General features: G+C 41.6%; 1 protein-coding gene across 6 annotated transcripts in view; it reads right to left on the bottom strand.

Moving 5' to 3' along the window:
- Positions 1 to 13,488, bottom strand: part of npr1a (natriuretic peptide receptor 1a) — a 59,845-nt gene that overhangs the window by 8,412 nt on the left and 37,945 nt on the right. For all 6 annotated transcript variants that reach the window (XM_010873680.4, XM_010873681.5, XM_010873682.5 and 3 more), the window contains 9 exons: positions 10,119 to 10,213; positions 9,785 to 9,920; positions 6,999 to 7,083; positions 2,906 to 3,026; positions 2,371 to 2,445; positions 2,076 to 2,156; positions 1,780 to 1,884; positions 1,223 to 1,294; positions 591 to 750 (listed from right to left, as the gene is read on the bottom strand). In XM_010873680.4, coding sequence (XP_010871982.2) covers positions 591 to 750; positions 1,223 to 1,294; positions 1,780 to 1,884; positions 2,076 to 2,156; positions 2,371 to 2,445; positions 2,906 to 3,026; positions 6,999 to 7,083; positions 9,785 to 9,920; positions 10,119 to 10,213 — 930 coding nt within the window. The remainder of the gene's footprint in view (positions 1 to 590; positions 751 to 1,222; positions 1,295 to 1,779; positions 1,885 to 2,075; positions 2,157 to 2,370; positions 2,446 to 2,905; positions 3,027 to 6,998; positions 7,084 to 9,784; positions 9,921 to 10,118; positions 10,214 to 13,488) is intronic.

Below are 13,488 nucleotides of genomic sequence, written 5' to 3'. Positions count from 1 at the left end.
TGCAGAGGGAGGGAGGGACATGGAGAAACAAAGAAACAGGAAGGAAAATGGGGATGGGGGAAGTGGTGTAAATGATTTAACACAACATGAAAGGAAGAGACATATTATGTATAGGGTTACCTTGGATATGATGGATGACGCAACGGAACATGGCACCGCCGAGGCCCTTTGCTGAATTCATTTTTTTTTTTAAGGTAATGTACAAAACATAGGTGTTTTTATCCTGCTTGTCACGGAGTAGCCGAGGAACAAAAACACGAGTAGACATCTACTAAAAGACGCGTGTTTCCGTTCTGTGACGGTTCTGACTGGGCCTAAGAGTTGTCCGCTGCCCCGCCTGGTCCGTGAGTGATGTGCAATCAGACACATACCATACTTTATCTCTGTCCTCGTCCCTAATAAAATAAGTGCCACGTCTCAGTTCCAATAGGAACTCTGCAGACACTGGTCGTTCTATTAATTCTATAATTATGGACCCCACCTAAGTGTACTATGTTATGTTCTTTCCAGCCAAAATATCTTTCTCAGAAAGAACCTAAGAGTAACATGTCTAATGTGTGTGCTGGTTTCTGGAGGTCACGGCAACTCACGGGCATAGTAGGAGTGTGTGTCCTCAAAAGGTGACTTTTCTCGGAAGCTGGCCAGCCCGTAGTCGGTGATCTTCAGGACAAAGCGACTGTCCACCACGCAGTTTGATGATTTCAGGTTACCGTGGGAGACGATGACGCTGTTGTGAAGGAACGCCATCCCCTAGATCAAAGATGGTGGAGGATTCACAAGATAGCCAACTAATTGGCAACCCTGCATGAAGTGTTTACATGCAGAGGGATTTGAACAGTCACCCGTGCTTTTAGCCAAATCGCTCACATTTCATGAGCATTGTATGTATGACAAGTCAAAAACATGTGTGCTCTCTTATTAGCTTCCATTCAGTCATAATTTCCCCTGATAAGCCTTTCATCTCTGAAAAGAAGAGCGCAGAACTCTAGCAGGAAAGCAGATAATAAAGTGTGAGTGGGACAGTTCTTGGCCTACAATATTTTCAATTTACAAAATGAGTTTTCCCCAAGTCCCAAATCATAGTGTCCAGATATTGTTTAGCGGTCTGGGGCCTTCGGAACATTTGTATTATTTGGTTCCTGGTCACAAACCCATACCCTTACTTTCCTTCTGTAGTGTTCTATCCTGTTTCCACTCGAAGGATGAAGAACTGGAGATGTACCTTAACAATGTCGTTGATGAGAGAGTATCTGAACATCCAGTCCAAGGTGATGCTTTCGCTCTCCATAAGATCCTGCACAGCATATGAACATAAACATGACCATGTTTCAGGGCTCACTGAAACTGTAGTATTTATTTACACCACGAGGTCCAATGCTAACATCCTAGTATCCATGACACCGTATATTCCATTCTGACAGGCCATTGACGATCAACACATCTGGCCTTAAGCATAGATTCTTAACTGGTTTGGCTTGAGACCCAACAGAACCAGGTAGAAACACTCCCAACCTAAAATCAACTCCGCTTTTTAAAAAAAATAGCCGAGTTTAAAATGTGTTGATTACAGTTAATTGCTAAACAGAACTGCTGAAAGTAATGCAGAAAATAAAGCGTTATGGATTTATTTATTTTTACGTTTCCTTTAAACACACTATATGTCTGGAGGGTAAACCAACAATCTCAAGACTCATAACAAAACACCAATAGGGCGAGTTTATGACCTGAGGTTATAAAGTATAGAATAGAATCCAATCCATTTTCAATGAGATCCGGTACCTGCAGACTGCCCCGGGGGCAGTACTCTGAGATTATGCAGATGTTGGGAGGATCGATACAGGCTCCGATGAAGCGGGTCAGGTGCTCGTTCTGAACATCGCGCATCTGGAGCCAAGAAGACCAACATCAATTTCAACACGCTAAAAACAGCTTACATAATTAATCACCTATATCCTCTGTTAAGCATTAACACTTGAGCCAAGTCTAGACCTAGAACACTGCAATGAAGAAATCTGAGGTCATTGTTGCTTAAGCAACTTGTTTATCGTACACGTCAACTGGAATAAAGTACACACATGTTTGAGCTCAAAGAGCACCTTCCTGGTGAGTTCAATGCGCTTCTTGTTGGTGACATATTTAATGGCTGCAATGTTTCCCTGGAGAGAAGGACACATAAACGCATCAATCATATTATAGATGAGTATGTACAGGGGTTATTTCAAAGAGCTGTGTAATCCACTGATGGAAACAACGCACAAGCCTGGGTGAATGCTACCAGAACTCAGGGAGAAACACTTATCGCTGGCATGTATCCTAGAAATGCTTCATGTTATCAGTGTACGGGAACGAGCACCAGCACAAAGCGCAGACCTTGTAGTAGCCGGTTTTGGCGTAGATCTGGAAGTTTCCCTCCATGGTCAGCAGGGAACCGTAGTTGGATCCTCTCTGTGGACCGCAGGGAATAAAAGTAGTTCAGTGTCTGTTTGGCCTCAGTGCTTCTCTACTTAGTTATGTAGGTGTGTTTGTGTGTAGATGCGCAGTATGTTAAATCTCTCCACATAAATGTAAAGCGGCTTTGGTAAGTTTTCGTGAACAATTCGCCTTCTCCACACATTTTGTTACAGACTGAACATATGATCGATTAAACACATGTAAGGAGATGGCTTCAAACTTCGTTTGTTTTAAAACGACAGAGCACACGGTGCTCCTGGGCAAGTCGAACGTTTAAGGGATATTTGTATTTAGTTGTACATTTTCATTGAATTGCACACATTTCTAAAAATGTCTTGCTGCTTGGTCATTATTGGCTACTGGGTGTGGCTCTAGGGCGTTGTTCTTCACCGGAACACCTTCCGAAACGACCGTAGGCCTGTACCGCGTGGAGCTGCGGTTCCCTATACAGTACCATAGACATGGTTAGTCGGCTGCAGGTCCTACGCAGCACTTTCTCCATGTTGCTCATCTGCACGTCCTCCCACAGCACCCGCCAGAGCTGAGCGGCCAACTCGTTTTCCAGCTTCAGCTTCCTGAGGGAGAGAGAGTTGGGGACAGCGGGGAGGGCGGGCAAAAAGAGAGAGAAAGAAAGGAGGAGGGTGAGAGAAGGGGCGACCCAAAGAGTGACGAAGAGGAGGTTGGTTGGAGAGAGAGGTGACAGAGAAAGAATTGAAGAGGGTGGATATGGGTGGTGAAAGAAGTTGGAAGGCCATCAGGAAGCGCGCAAGGGCAACAGGGAAAGAGAGACAGGTAAAGAGAGATTGAGAGGGGAAGAGAGTTGGAGAGTTGAGAGGAGAACAGAAGATGGAGAGTTTAAGGGAAGGGATAGATTGTTTTGAAGTGACTGTACACTGTGTAGGAATGCAGAAGAACCCACGCAGCCAATCATCTGTCCAACATCTGAGCTGTACCTCTATCCCCCGCCCACAAACTACTGTGTTTACACACATTTCACATACATTTGTGCAAACCAGCATTGGCATCAGGGATTGGAGTCTTTCATTGAGTATGGATACAGACCACTATCTGTGGTTGGCGATACAAACTCTACTGCTTGAAGTCTTAACTCTTCATTTGTGATTAACAGGGTGTTCCATCACCTACATTGCTGTTTGTGTAAAGTTGATTAGACACATAGAATCATGCTTTAATGTAATGAAATAAGATAAGAAAAAGTAAAAGCAACTTTAATCAACGGTAATCAAAATCACAGTTATGCTTTTTTATTACCTATGAACATGTAAATATTCAAATTATCGAAAACGCGAAAAATCTATTGGCTAGATTACAATAGATACTAAAACTCAATTTCCCAAAAATTTGAGACGCTGCGTAAAATGTAAATAAAACCAGAATGCAATGATGTACAAATCATTTAATCCCTACAATCAACCGAAAATATTACAAAGACAACATAAAAAAATATATGCCCACTTTGAACAAAAGACTGGAAAAGTTGTGTAACACTAAAAAAGTAACCAGGTGGAATTTCACACAATTAATTAGGTCAGTTGGAAACAGGTCTGTAACATGATTGGGTATTATAAGATCTTTCCAGAGAGGATGGGCCTGTCAAAAGTGAGGATGGTGAGGAGTTCACCACTCTGTGAAAGACTGCAAGGGAAAATAGTGCAACAATTTAAGAATACAATTTCTCAACAAAGTTACAAAAAGTTACATCATCTAAGGTACATAATATCATTAAAAGATTCAGAGAATCCAGGGAAATCTCTGTATTCAATGGAAAAGGATGAAAACCAATATTGGATGGCCATGATCAGGCAGCACTGCATTCTGTAGTGAACATCACTGCATGGACTCAGGAACACTTCTGAAAACCATTGTTTGTGAACACAGTAAGTCGGTACATACACAAATGCAAGTGAAAACTCTACCATACAAAGAAGAAACCATATATAAAAAAGACCAAAAAACGCCACCGCCTTCTCTGGGCCCGAGCTCATTTAAGATGGACTGAAGCGAAGTGCAAAACTGTCCGGTGGTCTGACAAATCGTAATTTGAAATTATATTTGGGAATCATGGACGCTGTATCCTCCAGACTAAAGAGGAGAAGGACCATCTGGCTTCTTATCAGCGCACAGTTCAAAAGCCAGCATCCGTGATTGTATGGGGGTGCATTAGTGCAGATGGCATGAGGGACTTGCACATCTGTGAAGGCACCATTAATGCTGAACAATATATACAGGTTTTGGAGCAACTTATGCTGCCATCCAGACAATGCCTTTTTCAGGGAAGGACTTGCTTATTTCAGCAGGACAATGTCAAACCTCGTTCTGCACGTATTAGTCTACAACAGCACGGTTCTGTAGTAAGAGTCTGGGTGCTAAACTGGCCTGTCTGCAGTCCAGACCTGTCATCCATTGAAAATATTTGGTGCCTTGTGAAACAAAAGGTATGACAGTTGAGCACCTGAAATCCTATATCAAGCAAGAATGGGAATACATTTTACTTTAAAAACTACAGCAATTTGTCTCCTCAGTTCCCAAACGCTTACAGCACAGTGGTAAAAATGCCCCTGTCTCAACTTTTTTGATATGTTGCTGGCATCAAATTCTAAATGGGCATGCATTCATCCAAAAACAATATCATTTCTCAGTTTCAACATTTGATATGTTGTCTTTGAACCATTTTCTATTAAATATAGGGATGCATGATCTGAACATCACTGCATTCTGTTTTTATTCACATTTTATGCAGCGTCCCAACTCTTTTGGAAACAGGGTTGTACATATCACTGTGCAATTCAGCAGAGTGGGTTGAAAAGTTCTGCTTTATTTTCCAGAACTCTGCGGATGGATAACTCTACTGGCCATGTAAATAGACCGGCATCACCCTGGCAACGGAGAGGCAGTGGCAGCAGGGATTTCCTGATGTCATCATGTCCTAACGACTCCCTCATGTGGCTTAGGTGCCTGCAAAACTAGCAGATTTGTTTTTTTTGGGGGGGGGGTGAATGCTACCAACATTTTGCAATCCTACTTGCAGGCCTGATGTGACTTAAATGAGTTTAAGTCCACTGTATTCAGGCAAAGAGTTGAAGGCCTCCGTATTCGGGCAAATTAAACATAATGCCATATGAGTCAAGCAATTAATTGCTAAAAACAGTTAAATAATAATGATAGAATTAGCCTAGGAACTACCTTGGTGAAGGCCACACAACTAAAAATGTAGAAATTCAACATCCGTTGTCACAATCAAATACAATTATGTGTGATAAATCTGAAGTTTATTTGAAAAAGATGGGTACACTGCAAAGTTATATTGGAGGAGTTTGTAAACTGTGTCATGCTGAAATAACTCACATTTATTCCCACTAAACTGTCACAGTACTGAATTTGAGTAATGACTACAAAATCACTTAAGTAATTCTACTGAGGGATCTTAAGTGCAGCATGTTTTCTAAGTCTATGAGGAAACACAAGGAGGTTTACAGTGTATTAAGTCATTCATTAGCATTAACAATACAAAAATAAATCTATCTGGCTGTACTTATAAGCAATTAAAATGTAGTACACATTGCTGCATTTATAATAAGTGAAGAGTGGTGAAGAATATATTGCTGATTTCATTTTCTTGCATATCACATGGTCTTCAGAAAGATAACTTTCTAATTTTAATAACTGCAGAAAAAACACATTAAATTATGAACTACCAGGAAATGGTTAAATACAGGATACTGTAGTTTATATTAAATACAAATTAAGTGCAGCACAATAATTGGCTACACTATGGCACTGAACTGGCTCACTTTTCACCATCAATGTGAACTAAACTCTCACCAAACCTGACTAAACGTCCTTGACAATTTTTTTTAAAAGTTCATTTTAAATTCAGAAAGTGAGAAAGCCTTTCATCTTAACTGTAAATCAAAATTCAGCAATTTTATCTGAAGACATGACACAGTATAAAGTGACCTCATCTGTATGTGTGAATGACCTTTTTACAGGACTAAGATAAAAGTGTCAAAGGGCAAACCCTGTGTTTCCCTGAGTTACTACTGAGTCCTGTTCAATAGCCTACACAGCAAAAAAAATAATGCTTTGCAAGAAAACATAGAAATACATTTTCCTTTTTGAACCAATCCAAGTAGTCCCTTGTTTTCTTCTTCATGGCACCAAATGAACAGAATCTGAAGCCGAGTCATAACTCAAGGGGAGACCTATTGGTACATTCTTGACCTGACTTTAACTTCCCTGTGATGCCATATACAGGAGTATGGTGGGTACGAACGTACACCAGGGAGGCAAACGAGAGAGAGAAAACACCACAGCGTAGGAGGTTAAAGACAGAAGAGAAGAGACAGAGATATGGGGTGAAGAGAAGAAAATAGAGAACGTCACGTGAGAGCAGAGCATGGGGAGGAAGTGGAAAGAGTGCAGGGATGGGTGGAAGAGGGGCCGAGAGTAGGGAGGTGGCATTAGAACCCATGAGCATTGACCCGTGTCTTAGAAGGGGGGTGGTCAGAAAAGGAGGTTCCACTGACCTGTAGATGAAGACAGTGACGGTGACGATGATGATGAAGATGAAGCACACCACGATGGCCACCATCTGGTGCATCGTGACAGTCCCTGGGAGGTGAAGGAAAATGGATGTTACTGAACATATCTGAAGTTATACCCAGGGCCAAACTGTAAAACACCTGTGGCTGTAAACATTAGCATGTAAAAAGGAAGAACAGAGCTCTTCATTAAAAATATGCAGAGAAGCGTTTTGATCCTCTGGGAGCTTCGTCATGTCTTCGGTCTTCAACCTCATGAAGATCCCATAGGATCAAAGCGTTGTCCGCACATTTTTAATGAATATACTTTGGTGGAGCATATGGAGTGTGGAAGCTCTATTTTTCCTTGTACAGTGAGGGGAAAAAACAATTTTGATCCCCTGCTGATTTTGTATGTTTGCCCACTTCTAACAAAGTTATCAATCTATAATTTTAATGATAGGTTTATTTGAACAGTGAGAGACAGAATAACAACAAAAAAATCCAGAAGAACACATTTCAAAATGTTTTGAAATGTATTTGCATTTTAATGAGTGAAATAAGTATTCAACCTCTCTGCAAAACATGACTTAGTACTTGGCAAAATCCTTGTTGGTGATCACAGAGGTCAGACGTTTCTTGTAGTTGGCGACCAGGTTTGTACACATCTCAGGAGGGTTTTTGTCCCACTCCTCTTTGCAGATCTTCTCCAAGTCATTAAGGTTTCAAGGCTGACATTTGGCACTCAAACCTTCAGCTCCCTCCACAGATTTTCTATGGGATTAAAGTCTGGAGACTGGCTAGGCCATTCCAGGACCTTAATGTGCTTCTTCTTGAGCCACTCCTTTGTTGCCTTGGCCATGTGTTTTGGGTCAGTGTCATTCTGGAATACACATCCAATAACCATTTTCAATGCCCTGGCTGAGGGAAAGAGGTTCTCACCCAAGATTTGATGGTACATGGCCCCGTCCATCGTCTCTTTGATGCGGTGAAGTTGTCCTGTCCCCTTAGCAGAAAAACACCCCCAAAGCATAATGTTTCCACCTCCTTGTTTGACGGTGGGGATGGTGTTCTTGGGTTAATAGGCAGCATTCCTCCTCCTTCAAACATGGCCAGTTGAGTTGATGCCAAAGAGCTCGATTTTGGTCTCATCTGACCAGAATACTTTCACCCAGTTCTCCTCTTAATCATTCAGATGTTCATTGGCAAACGTCAGACATGTGCTTTCTTGAGCAGGGGGATCTTGCGGGCGCTACAGGATTTCAGTCCTTCATGGCATAGTGTGTTACCAAATGTTTTCTTGGTGACTATGGTCCCAGCTGCCTTGAGAACATTGACAAGATCCTCCATGTAGTTCTGGGCTGATTCCTCACCATTCTCATGATCATTGCAACTCGTAAGATCTCACATGGAGCCCCAGACCGAGGGAGATTGACAGTTATTTTGTGTTTCTTCCATTTGCGAATAATCGCACAAACTGTTGTCACCTTCTCCCCAAGCTGCTTGGCAATGGTCTTGTAGCCCATTCAAGCCTTGTGTAGGTCTACAATCTTGTCCCTGACATCCTTGGACAGCTCTTTGGTGTTGGCCATGGTGGAGAGTTTGGAATCTGATTGATTGATTGCTTCTGTGGACAGATGTCTTTTATACAGGTAACAAGCTGAGATTAGGAGCACTCCTAATCTCAGCTCGTTACCTGTATGAAAGACACCTGGGAGCCAGAAGTCTTTCTGATTGAGAGGGGATCAAATACTTATTTCACTAATTAAAATGCAAACCAATTAAAAACTAAATTGACATGCGTCTTTTTTTTTTGTTATTCTGTCTATCACTGTTCAAATAAACCTACCAATAAAATGAGGGTTGTTTTATGGATATTCTTATTGCATTTCCATTTTAGTGATTTAGCAAGTATATGTATTCAGAGATACTTTGACTTTGTGCATTCTTTTAAGGTAGGTCAACCAAGGAGCAGTGGCTAAAACAGCAGCTGGTTGGTTTGATTTGGTAATCTGAATTTGGTCTGCACATTTTGTCTTGTGTGTTTTGGCAGTGTCCTGAAGTGTGGGTGTACCACTGTACATGTTTTACTAGATCCCATGAATATTCACTTCATTTCACATCCCGAAAAACACCTAAATCATGACACGGGGGAAACCTAATCTCTTGGTGTTCTAATCTTACTAGTGAAGCAGCTGCCAAATATGAACTAAAATAAATGTCCCAATTTGTGATAACAAGACTGTCAGACATTACCGTGGAGGTTCCAAAATAACATTTCTGAATGTTTCTGCTGATAACATAACCATCCAATTATGACACCCTAAATGAAAAATGAAAACTTGTGATGCAAATCATGCATTGAGGTCAATGGGTGATTTTAGTGCAATTATTTCGGTTATGTGTGCATTTCTCCCTGACAGACCAAACAAGGTCTGGAGTAAGAGGCCTCATTCATCAGGACCAGTAACACAATGTATTTTCCCCTTGGGTTTTGTTTCCCTGTGTTTATCCTGAAATATAAATGTATGCCAGTTGGACCACATAATTAATGGCATGGTCAAACTGGCATGCTTGAAGCTTATTATGAAATGTTTATAAATATACAAGTTAATAAGAAATCAATTATTTATGTAAATAAGTAGGCAAGTAAGTAAATAGGTAATTAAAAAACTATCAGTAACTAAACAAGAAAGCAAGTCCTGAACTAGTAAGCCTTGCCTCAGAATAATGTACATCATTATTTTATGACATACATGTTGATAAATAAATCAGAGGTTCTCACTGCATACTTGTTAAGCAGGCGGGCTTGTCATTCTTGAAGCCACACTCAGGGATGTCTGGTGGGGGGGCTCCCCCTGGCCACTGGACCTTCATGCCCGGAACCGGAACCAACTCCTTCAGCGTGCTGTTGTACACGGACACAACCTGGACGGACAGGATAGAAGGATGTCCAAGCCTTACTGGATCTAATCATGTTTTGTATGTGTAACACCAGCGCCTTGGTAGGTTTGGTCAGCTTCACAGCAACCACCACGGGAGAACACGGCTTCATAATGACTGTGTTCATAAACCGGGGTGTTTGACATCAACTATCGCTTTCAGTAAGGGGCAGTCATTCCATACCTGAAAGACCCCAGATTCAACATCGGTCATGTCCCACAAGGCAAAGTCAATCTCCCGATCGCCTTCCTCGTCAATTTGAAGCAAGCCAGTTACACCTGTCACAAAGTATAGGAGTGGGAGAGAGAGAGAGAGAGAGAGAAAGAAAAAGAGAGAGAGAGAAAGAGATGGATGGCGAGAGAGAGGAAGGAAAAGAGAACAGATTGATTAACACAAAGGATTCAGGTGCCTATCTCTTTCCTCTTTGCTTTCTAGATTGAGAGAAACACCTTTTGTACAGATCTCCTGGTTGATTGCGTTGTCCTTTAAAAAAGAACTGAACTAACCACCGCCAGCTGGGTGCATGTTTTGCAGCAACATCTGTTGCCAATCCCTTTGTGTTACTATTTCCTATCTGCCGCAATAAATCCACCAACATGTACACAATGCAACCAGTTACTGTAGCCTGGCCAAGTCAAAAGAGTAGGCTTAACCCAATAGAGGTCTTTCAAACTGAGATAATTTACTTCAGCTGCTGTAGTTTACCACATTATACTGACATCTTCCATTTCATTGAAGTTTCTCCCTTCCCGTGTATAAACAGGGAGCTAGGCAGGTGTGGAGTCCAGAGCTGGCCAGTATTACAAAAAGCGTTATTTAATAGCATATAATAATAAAACAATTATACGATAACAATGAAGATATCATTTTAATATGTTTCAAAACACAGCCAGCTCAAGTTGAATTTATGAGATGCTGTAAATCTAAACAGGTTTAGATGGTTTTGAGCGTTTTATAAGACAATTGAAAAGAAACACAACAATAACACAAAAATGTCCCATTCACTGTGCACACGTGAGACGGACATGGTGTTAAATACCGATATGGCATATACAGTGGGGAGAACAAGTATTTGATACACTGCCGATTTTGCAGGTTTTCCTACTTACAAAGCATGTAGAGGTCTGTAATTTCTATCATAGGTACACTTCAACTGTGAGAGACGGAATCTAAAACAAAAACCATGAGAATCACATTGTATGATTTTTAAATAATTAATTTCCATTTTATTGCATGACATAAGTATTTGATCACCTACCAACCAGTAAGAAATCCGGCTCTCACAGACAAGGCTAGGATGAGCTACAGGACAATAGGCAAGCAGCTTGGTGAGAAGGCAACAACTGTTGGCGCAATTATTAGAAAATGGAAGAAGTTCAGGATGACGGTCAATCTCCCTTGGTCTGGGGCTCCATGGAAGATCTCACCTCGTGGGGCATCAATGATCATGAGGAAGGTGAGGGATTATCCCAGAACTACACGGCAGGACCTGGTCAATGACCTGAAGAGAGCTGGGACCACAGTCTCAAAGAAAACCACTAGTAACACACTATGCCGTCATGGATTAAAATCCTGCAGTGCACGCAAGGTCCCCCTGCTCAAGCCAGCACATGTCCAGGCCCGTCTGAAGTTTGCCATTGACCACCTGTATGATCCAGAGGAGGAATGGGAGAAGGTCATGTGGTCTGATGAGACAAAAATAGAGCTTTTTGGTCTAAACTCCACTCGCTGTGTTTGGAGGAAGAAGAAGGATGAGTACAACCCCAAGAACACCATCCCAACCGTGAAGCATGGAGGTGGAAACATCATTCTTTGGGGATGCTTTTCTGCAAAGTGAACAGGACGACTGCACCGTATTGAGGGGAGGATGGATGGGGCCATGTATCGCAAGATCTTGCCTCAGTAAGAGCATTGAAGATGGGTCGTGGCTGGGTCTTCCAGCTTGACAACGACCCGAAACACACAGCCAGGGCAACTAAGGAGTGGCTCCATAAGAAGCATCTCAAGGTCTCCAGACATGAACCCAATAGAAAATCTTTGGAGGGAGCTGAAAGTCTGTATTGCCCAGCGAAAGCCCCGAAACTTGAAGAATCTGGAGAAGGTCTGTATGGAGCAGTGGGCCAAAATCCCTGCTGCAGCGTGTGCAAACCTGGTCAAGAACTACAGGAAACGTATTATCTCTGTAATTGCAAACAAAGGTTTCTGTACCAAATATTAAGTTCTGCTTTTCTGATGTATCAAATACTTATGTCATGCAATAAAATGCAAATTAATTACTTAAAAATCAATGTGATATTCTGGGTTTTTGTTTTAGATTCTGTCACTCACAGCTGAAGAGTACCTATGATAAAAATTACAGACTTCTACTTGCTTTGAAAGTGTCATAAGTGTTTTCAAGTACCCCCTGTGGAAAGGCCAAGTACCCCCAGGGGTCCTAGTACCCCTGGTTGGGAAACACTGGTATATAGGGAACCAAGTCACCGAAGTTGATTTCAACTAGCGCCAACTTAGTATATTAGGGATGTGATCTCTGAAGTTGGGGGCCCTAAAAAGTAAGCTTGCCAAAACAAGAAAAGAAAACGTTTGAACATGGTGCAGTGCTGTACACACATTGAAGCAATTGCTCTGCTGCCCCAAAGCATTTCCTATATTTCACCTCCTAGGTTTGATAAACGGCATAAAGACACATTGGCCAGGAGCTGAACCTGCAAACCTGCGGTCCAAATCCCGCCCTAGGAGCCCAATCCGCCCACTTGTCCACCACTGTTATGGGAAGAAGCAACGATTTTGGACAAAACTCCCTATCGCTTCCTGCACTCTCACGGGTCTCTATCATGTAACCAAGTCATTAGAAATGATTGTGTAACCTATGAATCCATTTTCTCTTTGTACAACTTGTTCCATCGGCCATCAGATTGACATGTGAGGTGTATATATAGTCTGTCCCTGACCTACATCACTCATACTTCCTAGCTCTAAATATAATGAATCTTGCACAGAGATGAGAACATAACAAACCTTGGTTTACATGCAGCTCTGTTAGGATTCAGAGGTTCCCCCAGTGCATCGTGGATGGAATGCATTTATGGAACTCTCACAGTCTGGGGGTGTGTTCCGATTTTTAAGCGCTCTGCATTCTCACATACAAGACAATGTTCTTTTTTGGATGTTCTCAGAAGAGCACATTTGAAAAAAAAAATTGGGAGAGCAAAGAAGGCAAGTATGCATTTTGAAACGAAGCCTGAGTCTCAAAGTGTCTTACGTTGTATAATGCCTCCTCATGAATAATTTGTTCTGTTTAAAAGGTAAGGTATTACGGTATATTTCTCTCAAAAGGTTATTGGTCTATGAGGAGTCATGGTGACACTGCCAATTTAAGGCTTCTTAGTGTCAAACGATATATACATACAGTTGTGGTGAAAAGTATTGGCACCTTTGCACTTTCTTTGAATAACTCCAAATTAACTTTGGTCCGCACAATTCTTTTCACTGTTAATTATACAGAACTTTTGTTTTTAATCCAGAACCTAAAATATATTTTCAAATCTGGCAT

Source organism: Esox lucius, chromosome 10 (assembly GCF_011004845.1).
Source record: "Esox lucius isolate fEsoLuc1 chromosome 10, fEsoLuc1.pri, whole genome shotgun sequence".
Lineage (NCBI taxonomy): Eukaryota > Metazoa > Chordata > Actinopteri > Esociformes > Esocidae > Esox > Esox lucius.
The sequence above is the reverse complement of the archived record's forward strand: the minus strand, read 5'-3'. Positions and strand labels throughout refer to the sequence as shown.